The sequence below is a fragment of the Oreochromis niloticus genome, unplaced genomic scaffold (assembly GCF_001858045.2).
Source record: "Oreochromis niloticus isolate F11D_XX unplaced genomic scaffold, O_niloticus_UMD_NMBU tig00002041_pilon, whole genome shotgun sequence".
NCBI classification, from domain to species: Eukaryota; Metazoa; Chordata; class Actinopteri; order Cichliformes; family Cichlidae; genus Oreochromis; species Oreochromis niloticus.
Window position 1 is genome coordinate 139,361 of NW_020327543.1, and position 25,379 is coordinate 164,739.

Consider the following 25,379-nt stretch of genomic DNA (forward strand, 5'->3'; position numbering starts at 1 on the left):
TTAAGATGCCAATCACAAAAACATGAGAACAATGCTTACAGATTGGACACACAAATATAAAAAGTATCATAAACTATCAGCCAATATTTGAGGTAATACAGAACACGGCTGGATGCAAACTATATGACCTGTAGCTCTTTACATTAAGTGTATCACATGTGTGATCATTAAAATAAAACTACAGAATGTATAAAAGTAAAATAATAATAAAAAACATACAAACCAAAAAATCAAAAGTGTCATCTTTTTAAACAAACAATTGACCAATCAACCAGAATACATAACTTGTATTTTTTTAAGCTGTTAACAATGGTGGACTCTCACCACATTTCACCATGTAAAAAAAACAAAGATCTAATCTTTCTTTGTTTTAAGAGGAAGCAACTTCCCTGAAGACTTATACGCTTTGAATTTTTCCTCTGTTTCTGGATCTGCACTGATTGCTGCAGCACACTGTGTAGCAAACAATGAAAGTTTCTGTCCCTGCTTGTTTTTTTCTAATTCCTTATACCTCTCAGGTGCAACAATGAATAGCTCAGCAATTGGAGCAGTTGCCACAATCGTGTTCCGGTCCACTCCCAGACGTTTAAAGGCAGCAGACATGGTGCCTCCTCTTTTGAACAGCCTCAAAATCTTGTTATACCGGGTGACCACTTGCTTAGGATTCTGGACTGCAATTGAGAGAACATAATCATTAATGTAATGTAACAGTGTAGTAACGTAACACACCGCATGCAAAATCAAACTGTTGAGTTAATCACTTTACCTCTTGTTCTTTGTTTTTGGTCATGTTTCTTTGACTTCTTGTGCTTTTTTGCTTTGCCCTTCTTCTTCTTCTTCTTCCTGTCTTCATCTGATGAAGTTGTGCTCATGGAGGAGTCAGAACTCTCATCAAAAGACCCATCAGAGGACGGTGAAGATATGCTGAATACCTCACTGGAATCCTGGACAGAACTTGTGGGTTCCTTTGAGAGAGCTAGTAAAACAGTTAAAAAGACAACACAAAATTACTCAACAGAATGCTTGCGTAAGTGCTCAAGCAGAGCAAGTATGTGACAAGCTATGTAATGTTTTTAAGAGTGGACTTACATGCTGCTAATTGCTCCTTTAGATAGTCTCTTTCTTTGGTGAGCTCATCAATCTTATCCTTTTGCCACTCTAGCCTCATCTTACAGATCTCCAACTCTTGTGATTTTCTTCTGTCTGCCAGCTGTGCAGGTGGGGCAACAGTCACACCTAGAGAAAATTAAAAACAAAATGAGACTTGGCTATAAATAAAATTAATAAAACAAATACAATAATAATAATAATAATAATAATAATAATAATAATGATGATGATGTACACTTTGTAGAATTTAAATAACAGTAAAAGCATTACAGTGATTGATAAATAGCCTACACTGGCAATATTACAAAATATAATGAGTTACGTATTTAGAAACTGGCCAATTTGACTATAATTATATATTAATGTATTTCAAACATAGTGCATTAGATTGTACAATGTAGAGCATTTATTGTGAATTTATATTGCATAGAAATGCAGCAAAACAGCTGGAGAAGGCCTGACAAACTAAATTAGAGAAAGCACACTTTTAAGTTACAGCCCAGAGTAACACCAAAGGCGATAATCCTCATTTAATTCTTGAGCCACAAGAAACAACTAATAAAATAAATTGAACTGTGTTTTTGCCGATTTCTAAATTTGAAATGTAGCTAAAAGCTAAGCTAAGCTAATCGCCTAATAGCAGCTAACGAAAAGCTACCTGCTAATAGACGGTGGGTGTTTACAATGAAATACGGTAATACAATGAGGTAAAAAAAAAAATACTCACCACTGGTAACACGAACATCCATCTTGTCCACGTTATTATTCCCCCTTTTTGCCCGGGTTCGCATGCCGGTAGATCGCTCGAGGCTTGTCGTGTTCACAGAGGAAGCCATTACTCCAACTTGATTATGACCTACAGGTGAGAGGTCACAGCATCGCGGTCTCCTATTGGTCATGCAGGAAGCAGCAAAAGCGTGGCTTCCTCTGTTGGCTTAACAACAAACTGGCTAAAAAATGGGAAATCTCACACGACTGAAAAAACTAATTAACGAGGAGATTTCGAAAAGAGGCCCACTGAAGCTTATAAAATATCTTCAGAGGAAAAAGCTACTTAAAAGAAAAATAAAATGCAAAGTCTGCCAGCAGAAAATGGAACTGAAGAAAAGGGTGAACAACGGAGACCAATATGCTTGGTAAGATATCTATATTAATTTTCATATTATGTTTTTAGACTCAACCTCATACGAAGTGACACACTTACTGTAAAATTTATTAGTATTATTTGTTTTCACACCAAAATTCTCCTTAAAACGGAGCTAACAGTGGTTTCATTTAAAGCGCGTGGTCTGGCAAATTAAAGCAAGTGAAGTCAGTTAGATTATCACCTTAAAGACTTGTCATTAACATTACAACTACACAGAGTCCCTTTTATCACATTTTTCTTATTTGATAAAAAGACACAATGGTAAATTGAAGGCTACAATTAAACAAAACAAAGAATGACAAAATTTGTCTGCAAGTGCACATTAAGTTTAGTTTAAATAAATACTTATTGCATATAATTAAACATACATATTTCATGTTACTATTTTGAAAATAGGATCTGTCGTGGAGCAGCACATGGTGGAACACGTCAAACAAACCTCCGTCAGACACAAATGGTAAATGGCCTGTATTTATATAGCGCTTTTATGGTCCCTAAGGACCCCAAAGCACTTTACATATCCAGTCATTCACCCATTCACACACACATTCATACACTGGTGATGGCAAGCTACGTTGTAGCCACAGCCACCCTGGGGCGCACTGACAGAGGCGAGGCTGCCGGACACTGGCGCCACCGGGCCCTCTGACCACCACCAGTAGGCAACAGGTGAAGTGTCTTGCCCAAGGACACAACGACCGAGACTGTCCGAGCCGGGGCTCGAACCGGTAACCTTCCAATTACAAGGCGAACTCCCAACTCTTGAGCCACGATCGCCCCTTAGACACAAGTCACTTTTCAGCCGTTCTAAAGTCTCACTTCAACGCTGGATGCAATTTATCTACAGGTGAGCTTAAACACTACAGAAAAAAATAACGAAATAGGTTTAAATTACTCTTTGTAAGGATGGTTTTTTTTCTCTCAAGATTTTCTCAGGATCTGCGATTACGTCAAATCGACATGATAGATGACACCATTGCAGGCAGCACAACAACACTTAGTAAAATGTCCAAAAAAATAAGGAGGGTATGTGTGGCTGCAGTTCAAAGATTGAGACGTCGTACAGGTCAGCAGATTGGTGGCCGAAGGGAGTTTGTTGTGATTGATGAGAGTCACTTTCGTCACAAACGAAAGGTAAGTTTTTGTGACTGTAATTTAATATTACATCTATGTATTTATCAACCTTTCATAGTATCATTTAGTCATTTTTTTTTTCATTTTTTTGTTACTGCATCAGTATGGGAGAGGAAGAATGGCTGGGGGATGGAAAAGAAGAAAGTGGGTCTTTGGAATGCTGGGCATAAAACGTCGAGGGAAAACGAGGCCTATCTTGCGACTTGTGGAGAAAAGATCTCGAAGACATCTTGTTCCTGTGATTACCCTTCATGTCCGGATTGGTTCCTCAGTGATAAGTGATGAATGGCGGGCCTATCGTGTACTCCCAAATTTAGGGTATGAACACCATACTGTTAACCACAGCAGGTGGTATGTTGACCCTCGTACAGGTGCCCATACCCAACATCTGGAGAGAGCCTGGAGGTCTTACAAGGAGCAAATCTGGAGACTCAGGGGTAACAGAAATGATAGACTACTGTCAGAACACCTTACAGTTATTGAGTGGAACGAGTGGCTCGCAAAAAAGCACACAAATGGTACATTGGGGAGACTGATATATGACATTTCTAAAAAATACAGATAATTCTAAAAGTTAATGTTGCTACTGCTTTTTTTTTTCTTTTTGAAAATGTTATTTGAAAACTTTATGTAAAGAGCTACAGGTCATATAGTTTGCATCCAGCTGTGTTCTGTATTACCTCAAATATTGGCTGATAGTTTATGATACTTTTTATATTTGTGTGTCCAATCTGTAAGCATTGTTCTCATGTTTTTGTGATTGGCATCTTAAAAATACAGTGCGTTCTGGATCTACCCAGTGTGTTGTCATTTATTTTTTGTTACAATGTACTTTAAAAACTTTCACATCTATAAATAGGTTGTAAGGTATATATGGTCCCCACTTTAGATGGGCTCACTCAAGATACTTTACTAACAAGTAGCAAATGGTTTGTAACTTCCTAAATAAGTTTATTAAGGTATTTATGAGTATTTATAGATAATCTATCGAAAAAGAAGTTGGCCGATAGTGAGTTACAGCTTTGGCAGCCTTTAAGTGACAGTTATAAATGTATTGTAAGACATCTGTTAAGATATAGCAGCTGACTGATGTAACCCTGATATTCAGTGTTTATAAAACATCTAGTATGAAACTACTATGTGTAGTACATGTAGAGTTTATAGTATTATGTAGGGTATGTTAACCATCTACTTACCTTTTACCAATGATTTTGTATACCACTGAACATCCTGAAATGAGTGGTTTGTAACTGATGCAGAGTAGTGTTTATAAATGATTAATCAATGAGTTTTAGAACATGAAAACATAATTAATAAAAAGTGTTGTACATTAGCTTATTAATCGTGAATAAAGTGTTTAAGTCAGTGCTTGTAAACTATTAACTGATTATGAGAAATACTTTGTAGATGCTGTAGAGAGAATTAAGTAACCATTAACTAATGCTTAACAGATGATTAACTAATGCTTAATAGTGTGCACTTATTATAAAGTGTTACCGATTGGCCCAGCCAATAACAGTTTCCAACAATGGCTACTACTACTGGAGCTACTTAGTATTAATATTACTCTTATTACTCTTTCTGGGTCGCGAAATAAACTAACATATTTTCAGGCGAGAATGTAGCTGTGTAAACTTCAAATAACTTAAACATGTTATTGTTTGGCCTTTTTCAGTGTTTTATTTGTTCGTGAGTAAATCGGTTTGGCTGAGATTAAAGTTATTAGATTAGATTAAATAAAACTTTATTAATCCCTCGGGAGGGTTCCTCCGGGGTTTTCAAACAGAAGTGTGAGATGGTCGAGAATCTACGCAAGCGTCCGGTTATATTTTATTTTATTTAGACAGCAAGGAGCAGACGGCAGAGGTGACGTAATTATGAAGGCTAGACCTCCCAATTTCACAGTCACTCATTTCCGGTCTACCCGGCTTTCGGAGGACCCGGCCCACTTAGACCGCGAAGGCCGGGTCCTCAGGTGGACGCAGCCTCTGAATTTGGACACCCCCGGCCGGTGACATTTAACTTATTTTTTTCCGATAAGTAAACACTGTAAAAACCCCTTTGAATGTCTCCCTAATTCTGAGGTCTCAAGGTTGGCAAGTATGTGCTTTGGCCCACATCAGTCTAAAACTGTATGTAACCATGAAAAAAGTGTTGCCATGTCCACCAGGACAGTTTAGTATAGACAGTATAGTATAGACTCCTTCACATAGTGGACATTGAGTTGTTGTGTGGGGCACCAGTAGTCCATGTGTGTTGCTGTAACAGTATTTCATGTTTAGAATAAAAAGTCCCAGCTCACTGATTTGATCGGGACAATAGTGCCTAAAATGTTGCATAATTTTGCTGAGAGATCTTTTACTTTGTGGTAATCTTAGATGAGTAGTTTTATGGACAAAAACCACCAGGTCAGTCAGTGTTCCCTTAGTGCTAATGTATAAGAGATGTTGGTGTACTATAACTGAAGTAATGTTGTTAAGTCCTTAAAGTCATATTCTTTTATTGTCATGACTCTATTTAAAGCTATTTTTATTTTTGTATGATACCTGATTTATATGGAATATGAAGTAAACTAAAGTCTAAAATACTTAGTCATTTGTTTAATAGTAATTTAACATTATATAATTCACATATAAAACTATGAATTGTAATTTTAAATGGTTTAAAAGCATGTAGAATAGCATATGGTGGCAAGTATATTTCTCTTTCTTTTTTTTTCTTTTTTTTAAAATCAAGAAGCAAAGACAAAAAGAAAAAAAAAAGAAACGGGGCAGGGTTCGGTGGTTGAATCATCCGTCCCCACCAATGCCAAAACCAAATCTACGCCCTTGCATGGGCTCCCCAGTTTCACCCATCGTGGCCAATTTGTACATAGAAGAAGTGGAAAAGAGGGCTTTGCTATCCTACCCTGGAACACCACCAAGCCATTGGTTCAGATATGTGGATGACGCCTGGGTGAAAATCAAATCTCAGGACGTACTACATTTCACGGATCACATTAACTCGGTGGACCGACACATCAAATTCACCAGGGAGGATATGAAAAGTGGCAGGTTAGCCTTCTTAGACTGTGAGATTTCCATCAGTAATGGGGGACATCTAAAGGCTGACGTGTACCGTAAACCTACACATACGGATCAGTATTTAAGGTTTGACTCTCATCATCCACTGTAGCACAAACTGGGTGTCATCAGGAAGCTACAACACAGAGCGAACACCATCCCCACTGACACAGCGGCCAGGGAGGCAGAAGAACATCACATCAAGAAGGCACTGAGTAAATGTGGTTATCCCAGCTGGAAAGACACCTAAAGAAAGCTCCAGCCGATCCAGGAGAGAAGGACAACCGCTGCCCAAGCGAAAACCTGTAGTGATCCCATATGTGTCAGGAGTATCGGAGCAGTTGAGACGCATTTTTTCTAAACACCGGGTCTCTGTGGCTTATAAACCCCAAAACACGCTGCGCCAAAAACTGGTCCACCCCAAGGATCGGGTCCCCCAACACAAACAGAGTAACATAGTGTACGCTGTTAAGTGCCAGGAGGATTGCCAGGATTTATACATCGGGGAAACCAAACAACCTCTGGCGAAGTGGATGGCACAACACAGAAGAGCAACCTCATCAGGCCAGGACTCTGCAGTCTATTTACGCCTACAGGCCAGTGGACACTCTTTCAAGGATGAGGATGTACACATCCTGGACAGGGAGGAACGCTGGTTTGAGCGCGGAGTCAAGGAGGCCATTTACGTGAAGAGGGAAAGACCATCTCTGAATCGAGGAGGGGGCCTAAGGGTACATCTTTCACCATCTTACAATGCTGTGATTGCAGCCATTCCCCAACTCTCTGTGAATGGTACTCATGGCCATTGATCAGTGTTCTTTGATCAGTGGGTTTTAGTCATGGTTGTTGATCAATGGTCATGGGAATTTGCATAATTATGATTAAGGAACTGACCTCACAGCCCATTGTTCCTTCAGTGGGCTGGTTTCAGTCATTATGCAAATGTACTGTTTATAAGGTTTGGGGAAACCTGCAGTCAGCTGAGACTGAAGAAGTCACTTGGATGAGTGACGAAACGTTTCTCCCACAAAACGCTACATCCAGATGAACAGATTCAACTTTTGGAGATTTACTTTCCTGGATGATTGAGCATCAAGACGTAACAATGATAAGAATGCATGAAATTACGGAGGGGGGGGGGCAATATCTATTACAATGCTGTAATTTTCTGCTGCTCATTCCTGTGCAATATCCCATCTACACCCCCCCCTCCCCCCCCCCCCCCCCCCCCCACACACACACACGTCATATTGCTTTTCAGGATTTTCTTATTTAATCACTAGTGTACATATATTTATATTTATAGATACATATATATTTAGTCATCTTTTCTCTTTTACCACGTCTCTAATATTTTGCTCTTTACTAATTTTTCTATTTGTTTTTTTATTATTTTATTTTATTATTTTTTCTTCTACTGTACCATGCTGCTGAGTGACTGCTGCTCGTCAAACACATTTCATTACAATGTTGACCCTTTGCTAACTTGCATATGACAAATAAAAAAACTGAAACTGAAAGATTTCAAGTCTTAGGAGGTTAAAAATAAGACTGCATTAAACCATTTCAAAACTTCATATCTTTATATCTTTAATGTGACCTTTAACCTCTACGATTCACCTGAAAAACAAACAAACCTGTTATGGAAAAAGATGGTTGCGCAGTTACTTTGTTGAAGCACGTTTTAATCACAGTATTCTTGGGCACAAGTCTATCAGCACATCTTGACTCTGCAATATTTGCCCACAGTCAGATTATGAGGGCATCTGTTGTTCACAGCTGTCTTCAGGTCACTCCACAGATTTGGATTTAGGTCTGGATTGTCTCATTAAATTAAAAGGTGGTTCAACAAAGTATTAGTTTAAGGGTGGACACACTTATGCAACCTGCTTATTGTACATTTTCATCATATTCACATTATTAACTTTTTTTTGTTGTAAAAGTTTTGTTCGTTTTTCACTTAAATTTTACAGGTTATAGGTTTCATCAAAGATTGGAAGAGTTTTGAAATCATTTATTGTGGTCTGATTTTTTATTATCCCCAAAACCTTTTTATCTTCATAGCACACTGTTCATACTGTAACATAAAGCAAAGCCTCAGTTTCTGGCTGTAAAAGTGAATCTTGATATAGACAAAGAAGAGCAGCTGTACCTTTAGTCTTTGATTTATTCTTCCTGTCTTTGATGATGATTGGTCCATAACTGATGTCTTCAGTTCTCACTGTTGCGTAGACTTCAGCTGGATCACTGTCTGCACAATAAAACACACAGAGAACATTTCAGGTCACAGCAGAGCAGATCATATGTAAACTGCTGCTAATGCTGCAGTAATATTTGTTGATGTTTTCTCCAAGGATTAAGATTTTTTTTTTATTAGTTTAGAATAATTACAAGCAATCAATCAATCAAGGCTTTATTCGCCACATGCAGGTATGCCCTGCAGTGAAATAGGTAGCGTTACAGAAAAAAAACACTGAAATATACAATGGGAAAGTACAAGAGGAGAAAAAGACACCTCTACTCATCCCTAACATCCTAGATGTGTAGGGGAGGGACAGAAAATATCTGAACGTGCAATCATGACAAGGTTTACAATTTTAAACATGACAATGACTTTTATCACAATCGGTCTTAACAGTCTCCATGGAAAACTGTTTTATCACTCATCCAAGTGACTTCCTCAGTGTCACGGATGAGCGATGAATGTATCTCCCACTGAAAACCATTGTGCCCAGTAGGGCTGGGCCATATCATAACATTCACGGTAATACCGGTATAATGTTAAGCAATGAAAAGATAATGAAATATAACGATATAAATAAATAGATGCGCAGTGCCTTTGTTTTCATACACATATGGCGGAAAAAGCATGGCGCGACGGAGAATAAGTAGGGCGAAAGCCGATCATTGAATGAAACGGATGAACCAGAACTGGTTTATAAAAAGGTGCAAATTCAGTCGTGTGGAACTGGTTTAGCTTTTGTCCGTCAGATACACAACAAAGCATTATTTTTGGTGGAACATGCAAGTGGGTCATCGTTATTACCGTGTCTTTTGGAAAATAAGGCAAACTTAAAACCCTTTGATTTTCTGAACAATCGACAGTGCGCCTTATAATCCGGTGCGCCTTATGTATGAATTCTGGTTGTGCTTACTGACCTCGATCCAATTCTATGTGGTACACGGGGCTCAAAAATCTGTTAAAAATGTTTTTGTAACACTTTGGAAAACGATGAAGCCGAACCACTTGATGGTTTGTTGGAGAATTACGGCAACCGTAGTCAGGAGCCTCATGGAGTGATACTCACTGTGCTTCAACATAATATTACCGTATTGTGTGTATAACCTATTTTTAAGTTTTGTGGATATTATACATGGTTATGCTCAGGATATGTCGGCCCATTTCCACTGGAAATGCCTTTTGGTTAAACTTTGCACATAAAAAACAGCTGCTTGTTTAAGTGTAAATACATTGATTTTTTGTTGTTGCACTTATAAAGTTGTGGAGTTGTAAAGTATTTTGTCTAGTGTCAGTTATGTCATCAGTTATATCGTTATCGCAAATTTTCAAATATATATTGTGATAAATATTGTTGGCCATAATGCCCTGCCCCAGTGTTCAGTTAAAGTCAATTGAGTTTTTTAAGGACAGTTAGATGCTGTGTTCATGAGGACGATGGGTTTTCATTTGCTGTATTGTATTATTATTGTAATGTCCTCCATACAAATATTCTACTACTGAAGAATTATATCTGTTTTTTAAAAGAAAAATGTAAATAATTAATTAATAAATAATAAAACAAATGTAATAATTAATAAAATTGAAATGTTGACCATGTCAGTGTTTGCTGGTTGCTTCCTGGGTGACTAAGAAAAAAAGAGCTAAAAGTCTTCAGTCTCAAACACAAACATCCTGCACTGAAGCTTCTCTGTGTGGTTTAAAGAATGATGCTCCGGCTGTTTTTAGGTTGAGGTTGTGGTTCAGTCTTTAACCTTTGTTTTCTTGAGCGAACACCGTTGCGTTTCAATTAACCACAACCAAACTGGAACAAGTCAAATTTTCTATTTGAAACCTTTGTGAAACCCACAGAACCACAGGAGGAAAACATCTGAGACCAAACATTTATTAATCCTGCAGAGAAACTGCTGTGGGAACAAAAGCCAACAAACATCAAGTCAAGAACTGACTTCTAGTAAGTATTTCTGGGTCATCAGAGTCTAATTCAGTGATAAAAAGACATAAAACATATAAAAATCTTGAACACGTGGATGTCCTCTGGTCTGAGGTACTGGGGGGACCAGTTAGGGACCAGCAGCTGGACGTCAGTGGTTGGACTGGTGGACTACTTCAATGAAGAGTAGACGATGTCTGGCTCTGGTTTAAAGTCTGAACACAAACACACACAGTTCAAACAACAGGAAACATGATTACAAGCTTTGTAGTTCAATCAAGACCTCCAATCTCCACCTTTTTGCATCACACACAGTCCCAGTTCAGACTTTACTGGGAACCAGCTCAGATACAAATCACAGAGCTTCTATAAATGTTCTAAGTCTCTTCCTGTCCTGCTCTGTGCAGCTTGATGTGTCTTATCCTCCAAAAGTCTCATCTCGAGCTCTGAGTCAGGGTGTGGTTAGCTTAGCTTAGCATGATGTCTGTAAACAGGGTGAGCAGCTAGCTTGTCTCTGTCCACAGTCAAACATAAAGAGCAGCTGTACCTGGGCCTCCTTGTTCTGATGGTTGTTTGTCCATAACTGACGTCTTCAGTTCTCACTACTGAGTAGATCACAGCTGAATCAGTCTCTGTAAAATAAACACATTAAAATTACTGCAGGTACAACTGCAACAGGACTGTGATATTATTAGACGTCTTTTCACAGTTTTTTTTCTCTGCTGTGAAACTCAGAGTGACCACAAAGAACTGGGTTCAGTTTCAGAGAAAAAGGCAGGTGGACGAGCACAAAGCTGCATCTTCTTCCAGTGCACACTGACACTCCTCAGCACAGAGCTCAAAGCAAACATGTTCTCAAAGCATGAAGACGATTATTAACCAAACCAGAACACACTGCAGTGAGAAGCTCATCATCAGCTTCACACTAACTCCAGTCTAAAGGAAGCTGCTGTGGTTTTACCTGCAGAAACAGTATAATAGAAATATTTAAAGAGTGAAAACACAGAGTTCAGGATTGTTGCTCTGTTCACCCTTTTTTATGTCTCATATTAACAAATTCCAACACCTTGTGTATGAAAACCAGACGACACACATCTGGGCCTCATCTGAGTTGTTTTTGTCATTTATGGCTCAGCGAGAGCTGAAAGTATAAAACTTTGTATAAATGAACTAAAGTTTTTCAAACAGTGCAGAGACGTCAGTGAGAGTTGTTGGTTTAATAAATATATGAAATACAGGAGAAAGTGACTGACAGCAGGGCTGTGAGTGTCCATCATCAGGATGAAGGTTTAATATTTCACGATGTCACCAGAGGCGGAGCCAGACATTTTATACACCTGGGACTAAAGCCCTAAAGGGTAATATACATGTGGGATTGGGGGGTTAGAAATGACTGAAAGATTTATTAGGCTCTGTTTTGACTTTTGTTCTAAAAAAAAACCAACTTAATATCGGAAAAAATATATATCACATATGCAGGACATCTTAAACTAGTTTTTTAATTAAGCAGCAAGGCAGAACAAAGTCGGGCTGTATCAAGACACGAGGACTGAACCCCAATTCAACCAGACCCAGAACTGATCCAGAATTAAAACAGGACTACAACAGTTCAAAATCAGGACTACTTAGGACTTAACCAAGACTGAACCAGAATAACTATTTAGCCTTGTTGTGCATATAAGCCTGCATAACTTAATAAATATAGAATTTGAAAAATAAACCTAAAAAGATACACTAAGTACTGGATACATGTTCTGATTAGTTTTGGTAAACAACCATTTGACTAACATGTGTGTCTCACCTGCTCTTGTTCCCTCTCTGTTCTGTCCTCTCTCTCCCTCTTTGTGTTGACAATCAAGCCAAACACCAACATCATATATTTACATATTTACATACTCTTCAGATCAAAACACAAACACTTTTTAATAGTAAAACATCAAATCAGACTAAATGTTTATTTTTTTTAGATTGATAAATATAAAAAAACATATTTGTTAACTTTAAGAGTAAAGAGAGAAACTATCTGTATTTCTTTATTGTAACTGGCACCAAATTGTATTCAAAATTGATCCACACTTATGGAGCTCCACAATTCTGTTCCTGGTGTTTTGGTTGATATCTCTTGAGTTTCCCATGTCACAGAAACAGGCTCTGTGTTTTGCCTTATTTGCATCCACAGTTGTGCCACCTCTTTTTATTCTGACAGTCTCTCAGACACTTCACCTACTGGTGATGGTTTATTATATTATATTATATTATATTATATTATATTATATTATATTATAAAGCAGTGTCACAGTGCCTACATCCATCTTTCACTGATGGAGCAGACACTGGGCTCGCTCATGTTATAGACTCAGTTATCCAAGAAAAAATCACAGGAGTTTAAACTATTGTGAACCTCAACATGAGTCAGTTATATTTTTGTGTTTCAAATCAGAAACGAAGTTTTAACAGGACATGTAGATTATTACTGAAACAAAAGGCTCGACATCAAAGTTTATGTGGAAGTTTTACAAACATGTAAAACAGCTTTAAGTGAAGCTGAAATGTTCAACCTTCAAATGTGTGTAAATGTTAACATGTACATAGAAACTAAATACAATTTAAAATAAATGAAATAATTTTTTAAAGTCCAGAAGTCTGAGTCTCACCTTCAGGTTTCCTGTGAACACATGTTCTCACCAGCAGAGCCAGTAACACCAGTAAAACCACAACACAGGCTGATCCAACAGATGACAACACAGGTATGAGAGGGGAACCAGGAGGAGGTGTGGATGTAGATGGATGTGTGGATGTAGGTGGAGGTGTGGATGTAGGTGGAGGTGTGGTGGTGTGTTTGTCTAAAATAAAGCAAACACAGTCATTAAGTTGTCGTCACATTGTGAATGTTGAAAGCTGCAGAAACACAGACAGGTGAGTGTGTCACCTGTGACAGTGATCCAGCTGGATGGAGACTCTCCATGACCGCTGATGTCACACTTGTAGAGGCCTTCATCAGACCTGGAAACATGCTGGATGGTCATGTGACCTGTAGGCTGCTTCCTGATGAGGGAGCCATCTTTATAGAAAGCAGCTGGGAGGTTGGAGGGAGTGGTCTTTGTTTTACAGAGCAGAGTGACGTCATCTCCCTCCATCACAGGGAGGACAGGACTCTGCAGGATCACTGATCCACCTCAACACAGAGACAAACTACAGCATTTCATCCATTTACACACAGCTTCATCAACACTAACTCCACACACTCAGCTTACCAGTGACTGTCAGGTTAACCATGTTACTGATGGGACCCTCTCTGGACTCACACCAGTAAACTCCACTGTCTGACAGGAAAACAGTGATGTTACAGGAAGAACCAGCTGGTTTTCCCCCCCCATCTCCACACTGAGCCCTCTGTCGTGTGCTTGTGTTTCTCCTCAGAGTCCATCCAGCAGAGCTGTCGTCCTCCTCACAGCTCAGAGACACAGAGTCTAATTCAAAGAACTGAGAGCTGCTGGGACTCACAGTCAGACGAGCTGTGAGGGTTAAAATGAAAAACTGATGATCTGTTAGACTTTACATTGTAAAACATGAACCCAATCAGGTCATATCAGTGAGCATTTATCAGGTTTAAACTGTGACAGAAGAAGGTTACTGACCTTGGTTTGTTGTGCTTCAGAACTAAAGAGAAACGACACTCAGGTTGATTTGAGGTCAGTGTTGGGGAGTAACAGAGTACATGTACTAGTGTCACGTATTTAAAATACAAAATATGAGTAACTGTATTCTGTTACAGTTACTGTTCAAAAACGGGATGTTCAGAATACAGTTACTTTGATGAAATAAAGGGATTACACAACTTTCATGTTTCATATATATGAGGCTATTTTTGGTAATTCTACATTATTCTAAGTTCTATTGGTGGAAACCCAAACAAAACACGAATTAAGAGGCTCTACGAGATCGTACCTAATGTCCACCTACTGTTACTCATTTTATATTAAGATTTAAAAATCTAGTTGGTATTGGTATGGCGAGAAACCTTCAGTAACAGTAATAAATCACACAGCAATACTGCATTCATGTAGTTGTAAAAACCATGATAATATATTAAGTAATCCAAAGTATTCAGAATGTGTTACAAATACATTTTGAGCCATGTAATCTGTAATCTGTAATCTGTAGTGGAATACATTTTAAAAGTAACAGATAAATAATGAAATCAAAGAACTATTCCCGGTGTTCACTGCCTACCAGAGAAAAACAAAAATAATAAATCAACAAAAATCTTATATCAATACAGAACATTGTGGGCAGTGAATGATCTTAATTTCTATAATTTTACACATTTGTCATGTAGATAACTGAGATGTTCTAATTTTCAGTTGGAAAGAAAAAATCTGGTAGAAGAGTAAGAGTAAGTCTTCAAACAGCTGTGTTGATATAATGAGTGAATGATTTGAGCTTTTCACTGCCTGCTGTGTTTCCTCGACTCCTGAGCAAAGATAAAGAGTCAGTTCAGACCTGCAGTTGGTCCTCGTGGTGTTTTGAACTTGAATTCAGCCTGATTTGTTTTTCATGTCTTCTCCTCCATCATCAGTTATCAGGAGAGCAGACAGTCAAAGTACAAGAATTCAAACAAACACAGAGATTCTACTTACAGAGCAGACACAGCACAGATGTTTCCTTCATCGTCCTTCTCACTCATTTGAGCTTTTTTTCATTTCTGTCACTGACACCAAGTAAAGCCCGCCCTCTTCCTCTGAAGATGTCCTCTTCCTTTGTTAGAACAGAGACAGTTGGTACAACTACGCTACCAGAGATGGTGATGCATGAACTTCATTAACAAAACTATTCTGAAATATACAGACAGTCACATCGCTCGTGTATCTAAAAACATTAAATGTTTTATGTGAGGATAAATAAATCACATCATACTCAGTGAAACTTCTGAGTTTATTCACAAACTTTCAAGAGAATAAAGTCTCCTCTGTTCTCAGTGATCTGCAGTTTGGTTGATGAACAAATCCATTTCCATGTAGTGGACGTCTCCTCTTGTTTTTCAGGATTTTCTCATTTCTCTAATTTGTCCCTGTGAAATGAATGGACCCCACACAGCCTCAGGTGGCAGTTTTGTTGTTTTATTTGCACAATACATCCTTTCTTTATGTTGGTCAGCTTTTCAGCTGCTTCTCCACTCCTAACTCAGCTGCTCTCTCAAGGCCCTGTGTCATTGAAATAGTGACAGTCTGATTACTGAGTGGCAGCAACTGCCCCGTCAGTCACCCTGGCACTGCCCCTTGAGCCCACTGCACCACCTCCTCCATTGCAGTGGGCCACAGACCTCACCCCTGCTACAGTTCCCTTTTTCTCCACTGTTTCCTGTCTTTGACCTGATTGCTTTTAGGTATATGTGTCTGTGATGATGATGATCAAAGACATCAATACAACACAAACTCTTATACAGGACATAAAGTCAGAGATATGTGTTTTGAAACAATAAGGAGCAGCAGGCACATCTAGTACACACATCTAGAAAGCGCCTTGACTCACACTGCACTGAAGCAGTACTGTCGCAATCCTCCATCTTTAAAATGTATCACCCTTCCAGGACCTGAAGCTTGGCAAAGTGAAACCACAAAACCACAAAACCACAAAACCACTGCATAAGCCAAACCCATCTGTTCTCTGATTGGCATGACACTGACCAATCAGCTGGAAGGAAGGAAAATCAGGTTAAAATTTGTGCTCTTAAGTTGAAACTGACACACAAGCAGGAACTTGTAATTTTTTCATTTATATCTGTAACCAGACAATAAAATTTGTAACTCATGTAAATCTTTTTTACACACACACAAATTCTCTTCTTAAGATGCACAAACATAACATTTACAGATATTTTGATTTACCAAACTTCACAACTACAGTCTGATTTACAAATACAAAATATTTATGAGCACAACTGGAGCCCATAGAGCTGCTCTGGATGTTTTACATGTACTGGGTCAGTTTATCATGTTCACTGTTCAATAACTAAATGTCACAAATATTTGATTTATTTCACTTTCTGTAAAATTAACAGTGTGATAGCTGTTAGCATGTTTCTCGACACATGCAGACAAAATGCATCAGTATTATCCAACATTTAATCCACACTATCAAGTTAGCGTCTCTGACACAGACAGAAACACTTCACTAAGTCCAGAAATGTTTCAAACCTCAGTATATGACAAAAATCCACAGTGTTAATAACAAACACACAGAGACATCAAATCTACATTTAAATCTGTGGTGACATGTGGCTGATGTAAGGAGGCTGGGCATAAAACTTTGGGCAGGACAGATGAATAGGAAACAAGAAATATTTCAGTCTAATTATATATCTGTTCAAAGTGATCACATGATTTATCTTCTCTGCCAATGACACAAATTAAAAAGGAATAATTTAAAGTGAAGAATTGAGCACAGCATCCCAGGATGAAAAGATGGTCTCCAAACTGATGGTTCACAATCCTTTTACTGAACAGCTTTGAATGTGATCACACAGTAAAAGCTACAAAATATACAGAATAAAATTACCATTGGTAACTTTAATCTTTTTCCTTATTTATTAATCATGAATGAATTATTTACTTTAAATGATGACACCTTTAAGGCCCTTGAGTCTCTACATTGAGCGCTTTTGCCGTGTATATTTATTCAACCCTTCTAACATTTAGCCTCTTACCTTTTCTATACCCTGAGATAAAATACACCACATTACGATTGTCTTTGACCTTAAAAAGCATATAACAGTGGATCTTGTAAACCTTTGCATCGCTGACTAAACATGACAAATGTACCGAGGTGTGAGCGCCCTCTAGTGGGTGAAAACTTAACCGTTATGCTCAGTAGCAGTCAGCAGCTTTATGCTCTGTGAAATAACAAAGTGCACATTTACACAACAAACTTTGATACCAACCTTGTTCCCTCATCAACCAGGTGCCAGGGAACTATTTGCAACATAGAATTCCACCTTAACAGCCTTTTCCACATTTCTTAACCGTTGAGCAAACCTCTCTGTACGTTGGATCAAGATGTTTGACACCTGGTCGTTCTACTTTCCAAATAAAAACATTTACTGTGTCCAAGCTATAACAGAATAATATGCACGTATGAAAATATTAATGAGCTTATTTACGATAAGTGACTAAGACTCATTGATGAAATGACAGAGGATGATAACAGGATCAGACTAATCCAGTAGTTTATTATTTCAAACACAGAGACACTCACACACTGACCTTTGTTCTCTGTCCTACATGCAAACATTTGGAGCTCACAGACTCTGTGAACACTGAGTTTTCAGGCTTTTCTAATGCTGTGTGTGAGCAGCAGGAAACACAAACACACATACAAGACCAAACATACAACACAAGCAGCTACACTTTTTAAACACAAATGTTATGATCCAATGTTGTCAGTGTGTTGTTTTATGCGTGACTCCTCCCTCCATAAGATGGTTGTGGGTTTTTTCCCCTTTCTCTTTTAGGTGGACACCTGGGCGTGCCTGCTGAGTAGTTGGGTGGAGTCTCTTCCTGTCCTTGGATTGGATAATTGGCTAATCACCTCCAGTATTTAACTACCAGATGACAGCCACCTGGCCCCTCTCTCTACTAGCCTCCACCATCCTACAAATAGCATGTGCTTTTGATTCGTTTTTTTTTATAGAGTGTCTTTGCCCATTGATCTGCAAGTATAACCGTGTGTGTGTGTCTGGTGTTAGTATCTTAATTCTGTAAATGGCTGTAAATAGATTTGTAAAGTAGCAATTGTGTATTTTGTTCACCTTGTATATATTCTTCACTGCGGCAGCCTAGCAGGCGTGAGAAGCCATTTTTGTTGATTAAGTTTTCTCCTGTTTTTTTTTTCATGTAGAAAGTTAGGTAAGTGAACTGTCGTTTGGTTGATTTTCATTTGTGTAGGAACGAAAAGGGACCATTAGGGAGTTTTGTTTGTTATTTTTGGCATGGCTCACTGCTGAAGCAAATAAATGGCTGCTTAGCACTTTAAAAGATACCACTGTTTGTGTTCTTTCTTGGGTGGTGCGGGAGTGGGCCAATTTCTTGTTGCGTTCAATACATGCCTAGACTAAGAACGTAACACAAATAATAATGTTAAAAATGCCTGAATGAAGGAAAACAATCACCATTTGTAACATTTGTGTTATTAATGAACAAACAAACTCTGAGTGCATCATTCAGTTGAACCTGATCACTGAATCCTGAGCCAGACTGATTATCATTAATCTGCAGCACTTCATAGAAACTCAGATTTACAGTTCCAGTGACGGGGCTCAGGAGGTATGCAACCATCCACGACTGTGTTTCATGCAAATACCACCGTGTGGTCTCCACAGAAACCTTAGACTCTTAGAGGCTAAATATCCATATAAACCCCCAAAACACATCTAAGAAGTCATAAAAATATAAAACTTTACAATATCTACAAAATTTACATTTCTTTTATTCTTCCTTCAGCAGAAGTTACGTAGACGACGTTGGAAAATGTTAGAGTGTCTCTCAGTGTGACTGAGAGAAATGTTGGATGAAATGGAGTCTATGTTGGATCAACACTCGGGCTGATGAAGCTGTTGGCTCATTTTCTCTGACTCAGCTGTTTGGAGCTCGTGACATGTCAGAGTGACATCTCTACTGTGATGTTGTTCTGACCTGAAACAAAACAGAGCAGAGAGGTTAAAGGTGAGCAAAAGAAGAAGAGACTGATTCATAAATGTCTTTGTTTCTGCTCTAACCTTACCCAAACAATGCTGCTCTACAACTCTAGACTACCAGCCACAAAGACAACAGCTGGAGAAACATCTGTCTACCTCTGACATCCACCAGCTCATCCATACAACAAACACACATCAACAACCAGGAAGCAGCTTCACCTCTGATCACACACACACTCAACTCTACTCACTCACCTGGAGGAACAACATGAAGGTAGATGTTGCTGATTAGAGTCACAGGTCCTCTCACTCCCTGGACAACACGACACTCGAATGTTCCAGCATCATCAATCGTCACATCCTTCAGAATCAAAGACACGTCTCCATCCTTCATCTGTCTGTCCTGCAGATCCACCCGGTTCTTAAAAGATGGATGCTGCCCTTTTGGATCAAACTGCTCATCCTGGTACAAAAGCACATGTTTATCTCCCAGGTCAGCTCTGCTCCACTTTACAACTCTGATGTTGTTGTTTGGAGCTCGACATGTCAGAGTGACGTCCTGTCCAGACTCAGCTGTGATGATTTTCTGGTCTGAAAGAGGAAACAACACAGAGCAGAGAGGTTAAAGGTCAAAGTACAATTATGATCAGAATGATTGACTTTAAATATTTTGTTTATTTCCTTTGACATTTGAGTTTTTAGTCATGTTGGATTTAATGAACCTCTGAACATCCAGCAGGTCACCAGTGACCCACTGAGGGGGAATTTTAGCCTCATGCTAAACATGCAAAGTGTCAGAAACTACAAGATGTTAGCTTCCATTTTATTCCTTTTATCCCCGAATGAAGGAATTCAGGAATAAAAGGAATAAAAGATTTTCTGATCCAACACTTTGATTATTATTAAATAAAAATCTTAAGATAATGGTGTAGAGAACCTAAAGAACTTACATTTCAAACCTGCCTTCATGATAAAGATAAAGCTGAAAATCTGTAATTATGATAAACAATCTTTCGTTTCATGAAGGATGGATTTAAATATGAAGCCAGAGTAATGTGTTAGCGAGCTGTGTCCAAATTCATGGGCTGCATCTGTAGGCCGACTACGTCACAGTGACGTGACAAAGGCTGCCCGAATTCAAAGACTCGTTCCTTTTTCCCAGATTTGAAGGATGTGTTGGGTGTGTCCTTCGTGGCCCAACCTATCCCAGAATTCTAGTTTCCAACAATGGCGGCAGCTAGTTAGTTTCAATATTACCCTGATTACTCTTTCTGGGTCACAAAACAAACTTTAAAGATATTTTCAGGCGAGAATCTAGCGGTGTAAACTTCAAATATAGGTAGCCGGGGCGAGAATAATCCCTGACACATCATTTTCAAACCTTTCGTTACTCAGGTTAAACGTGATGTATAAGTCACTTAGATAACTTAAAAATGTTATTGTTTGGCATTTTTCAGTGTTTTATTTGTTCGTAAATCCGTGACAGCCAAAAAAACGTCACACAGAAATACAACGCTGTGATTGCAGCCATTCCCCAACTCTCTGTGAATGGTACTCATGGCCATTGATCAGTGTTCTTTGATCAGTGGGTTTTGGTCAGTGACTGTTGATCAATGGTCATGAGAATTTGCATAATTAAGATTAAGGAACTGACCTCACAGCCCATTGTTCCTTCAGTGGGCTGGTTTCAGTCATTATGCAAATGTACTGTTTATAAGATTTGGGGAAACCTGCAGTCACCTGAGACTGAAGAAGTCACTTGGATGAGTGACGAAACGTTTCTCCCACAAAACGCTACGTCCAGATGAACAGAATCAACTTTTGGAGATTTACTTTCCTGGATGATTGAGAATGCATCAAGACGTTTACACAGAAAGCAGATTAAACAGAGGTGTGACATGATTGAGAATTTAATCCAGTGTCCTAAATTTTAGAGAGCAACGAGCAGACGGCTGAGTTTATTAAACCCCACAGAGAGTGGAGTTTAATAAATCGGACCACACACTGTTGGTCTGAGTCTGAACATGATGATCATCAGAGAAATAACATCAGACTCTGAACATCCAGCTTTCTACAGCCGTCTGCTGGATGTTCACCATCATTTATTTATCTTTGTGTTTGTTCATCTGACTCACAATCAGGCTGAAGATGCTCTGCTTCATGTGGATCAGCAGGATTCAGTTTACATCTTCTGTAGATCAGGAAACCAACAACAGCAACAAGAAGCACAACAGGAACTGACAGACCAACTTTCAGTCCAACAGATCCTTGTGTCTGAGCTGCAGGTGAGAAACAGGTGTGAGGTGTCAGCTGTCAGGTAGGTGATGAGTGAAGAACAGAACAGAATCCATTTCCTCTTCAAACTGCTGTCAGACATTATCTACTGCACTCTGATCACATCACTCAGACCAGCTGCTTTCTACAAAGTCTCATCAACAACATCTTTAGAAAAAAACATCAACAACCAGGAAGCAGCTTCACCTCTGATCACACACACACTCAACTCTACTCACTCACCTGGAGGATCAACATGAAGGTAGGTGATGCTGAGAATCTTCAATGAGTGTGTTTCTTCCATGTAAACACGACACTCGTATGTTCCAGCATCATTAATCGTCACGTCCTTCAGAATCAAAGACGCATCTCCATCCTTCATCTGTCTGTCCTGCAGATCCACCCGGTTCTTAAAAGATGGATGCAGGTCATCAAGAGGTCGACCATCCAGGTCAACAAATACATGATTATCTCCCAGTTCCTTTGCATAATGGCTAAACCATTATTCCACTCACAGGTAATTTATTAAATCCCAACCTTCCACCACAGTATACAACACATCAATGTGAATAAATAAATATATAAATACATTTCATTTTTTCATCTTAATAAATATTTTACACTCTAACCTTACACCAAACCCCTTATTATAAAAACCCTTTAAATGGTGTCTGGACCCCCCGGGGAAACATTTGCCCAAACACCTTGGAGAGAACACAGGAAAGAAAGGTGAGTAATCATATCTTACAGTCACTTATTTGCACCACTTTTATTCCTAGATTTTTCACACACTTGTGTTACTTCTCCTTACTGGTAAAACCTTACTTTTATCTCAATCACCATTCCTTTCTCCTAACAGACAACCACCACGTTCCTCGATGAAGAGCAGCTGTGCAGGACCTGGAATAAAGGCTATCAAATGACTTTTAAAATACACAATAAATATTAAATAAATAATTAAACTTCTTGTGTGCAAATGTTCTTCATGTGCAAATGTATGCTTCAAGTGCTCTGGTAAAAAAGTGCTAGATCAGGTGCTTTTAATAAAGTGAAATAAACTATCCGAGTCACACTGAGCAGTGAATGTTTGCTCATCTGGACCCTTTGTGTTGTTGTTTAATAGCATCACTGTGTCATAGATCATGTACTTTCTTTTGTGTGCTGGTGTCACTGATGGCTGCTGCTGTGTGACAACAAACACACAAACACTTGTGTTTCGCCTAAGCATTTGACCTTGACCTCCGTTGTTTGGGTCAAAGGTCACAGTTGAGCCTGAACAATAATGTAAAGAAACCATGTGGAGAATAATATCTGAAAGGACATGAAGAGAGCTGAACAACACACAATTTATTTTTTCAGTACGACGTCACAATGACGCCATAAAGTGTCACAAAATCACACACTGCATGAAAACATCTTAAAATCTGAAGTTTTACAGGTTATAGAAGCCAAAGATTTCCAGTTCTGCTCCAATCATGTGGGTAAAGATAATAAATAAACACATGAGAAAACATCAGAGTTTTAGTAGAGCCTCTTGTTATCTCCTGTAGTCTGAGTGTAGCCATTAGTCCTTCAACATCTGCCAGAAAATGCTCAGGATTTTCTATGAGTCTGTTGTTTCCAGTGCGATCCTCTATGCTGTTGCATGCTGGGGCAGCAGGCTGAGGGTCGCAGATGCCAACAGACTCGATAAACTGATCCGTAAGGCCAGTAGTGTTGTGGGGATGGAGCTGGACTCCCTCAAGGTGGTGTCGGAGAGGCAGATGTTGTCCAAGATAAAGACAATGTTGGATAACACCTCCCACCCACTCCATGACATGCTGGTCAGTCACAGGAGCGTGTTCAGTGAGACACTGAGAGTACCGAAAAGCACCACTGAACGACACAGGAAATCATTCCAGCCTGTCTCCCTGTACAACTCATCCACTTAACACACTGTTTACTGCAACAGCTACACCCTTTTTGCACATGCCCTTCTTGTTATCCAGCTATTTATCAATAAGTGACTTCTATGTATATATAAAAAAAAACACCCATCTCGCCCCTGCGGGCGGTTTATCCTTCAAGCTCGGGTCCTCTACCAGAGGCCTGGGAGCTTGAGGGTCCTGCGCAGTATCTTAGCTGTTCCCAGGACGGAGCTCTTCTGGACAGAGATCTCCGATATTGTTCCCGGGATCTGCTGGAGCCACTCGCCTAGCTTGGGAGTCACCGCACCTAGTGCTCCGATTACCATGGGGACCACCGTTACCTTCACCCTCCACATCCTCGCGAGCTCTTCTCTGAGCCCTTGGTATTTCTCCAGCTTCTCGTGTTCCTTCTTCCTGATATTGCTGTCATTCGGAACCGCTACATCGATCACTACAGCCGTCTTCTTCTGTTTGTCTACCACCACTATGTCCGGTTGGTTAGCCACCACCATTTTGTCCGTCTGTATCTGGAAGTCCCACAGGATCTTAGCTCGGTCATTCTCCATGACCCTTGGGGGGCGTCTGTGCTGGATTGTCTCTGGGGCATCTTTACACAGCCTGCACCTGGGGTCTTGCCTGGTGTGATAGACCCCAGCCTCTATGGATCTTGTACTCAGAGCTTGTTCTTGTGCTGCCATGATCTGTGCCTCCGTGCTGTCTTTCAGTCCAGCTTTGTCCAGCCACTGGTAGGATTTCTGGATATCAGCCACCTCCTCTTTCTGCCGGTGGTACATACCGTGCAGGGGCCTGTCCTTCCATGATGGTTCCTCACCTTCCTCCTCTTTCTTGGGTTTCTGTTGCCTGAGGTATTCACTGAGCACGCTATCAGTTGGGGCCATCTTCGTGATGTATTCGTGGATGTTTCTTGTCTCATCCTGGACTGTGGTGCTGACACTCCCCGGCCCCCTTCCTTCCGCTTAGTGTACAGCCTCAGGGTGCTGGACTTGGGGTGAAACCCTCCATGCATGGTCAGGAGCTTTCTTGTCTTTATGTCAGTGGCTTCTATCTCCTCCTTTGGCCAGCCTATTACCCCAGCAGGGTACCTGATCATGGGCAGGGCGTAGGTGTTGATGGCCCGGATCTTGTTCTTACCATTAAGCTGACTCTTCAGGACTTGCCTGACCCTCTGCAGGTACTTGGTGGTTGCAGCTTTCCTAGCGGCCTCTTCATGGTTCCCATTCGCCTGCGGGATCCCCAGGTACTTGTAACTGTCCTCTATGTCTGCAATGTTGCCTTCTGGTAGTTCAATCCCCTCAGTTCTGACTACCTTCCCTCTCTTTGTTACCATCCGACTACACTTCTCCAGTCCGAATGACATTCCAATGTCATTGCTGTATATCCTGGTTGTGTGTATGTCGATGTCTTGTTTAGTCTTGGCATACAGCTTGATGTCATCCATGTACAGGAGGTGGCTGACAACCGCTCCGTTCCGTAGTCGGTATCCGTAGCCAGTCTTGTTAATGATCTCACTGAGGGGGTTCAGGCCTATGCAGAACAGCAGTGGAGACAGAGCATCTCCTTGGTAGATCCCGCACTTGATGGTGACTTGTGCTATGGGCTTGGAGTTGGCCTCTAGTGTTGTATGCCACATCCCCATTGAGTTCCTGATGAAGGCTCTTAGGGTCCTGTTGATCTTGTACAATTCTAGGCATTCCAGTATCCAGCTGTGGGGCATTGAGTCATAGGCCTTCTTGTAATCAATCCAGGCAGTGCACAGGTTGGTCAGTCTGGTCTTGCAGTCTCGGCTGACTGTTCTGTCTACCAGTGGCTGGTGTTTTGCGCCTCTGGTATTCTTGCCAATCCCTTTCTGTCCCCCGCTCA

General features: G+C 39.8%; 2 protein-coding genes and 1 long non-coding RNA gene across 3 annotated transcripts; 1 reads left to right on the forward strand and 2 right to left on the reverse strand.

Annotated features, from left to right (window-relative positions):
• Positions 1-299: 299 nt before the first annotated feature.
• On the reverse strand, positions 300-2,000 carry LOC109201355 (coiled-coil domain-containing protein 106). Its single transcript, XM_019357004.2, has 4 exons — positions 1,838-2,000; positions 1,090-1,236; positions 767-976; positions 300-671 (listed from the first exon to the last, which is right to left on the reverse strand). Exons 1-4 carry the CDS (start codon positions 1,944-1,946, stop codon positions 355-357), a joined length of 783 nt encoding a protein of 260 aa, XP_019212549.1. The 5' UTR covers positions 1,947-2,000; the 3' UTR covers positions 300-354.
• A 48-nt stretch (positions 2,001-2,048) lies between these two features.
• LOC109201353 (uncharacterized) lies at positions 2,049-4,705 on the forward strand. Its single transcript, XM_019357002.2, has 5 exons — positions 2,049-2,246; positions 2,654-2,711; positions 3,048-3,104; positions 3,184-3,391; positions 3,495-4,705. Exons 1-5 carry the CDS (start codon positions 2,240-2,242, stop codon positions 3,954-3,956), a joined length of 792 nt encoding a protein of 263 aa, XP_019212547.1. The 5' UTR covers positions 2,049-2,239; the 3' UTR covers positions 3,957-4,705.
• Positions 4,706-10,478: 5,773 nt separating this feature from the next.
• On the reverse strand, positions 10,479-13,459 carry LOC102076413 (uncharacterized). The gene is made up of 3 exons (XR_267898.4): positions 13,280-13,459; positions 11,173-11,257; positions 10,479-10,840 (listed from the first exon to the last, which is right to left on the reverse strand). It is a non-coding gene; the product is annotated as an uncharacterized LOC102076413 (long non-coding RNA).
• Positions 13,460-25,379: the final 11,920 nt, after the last annotated feature.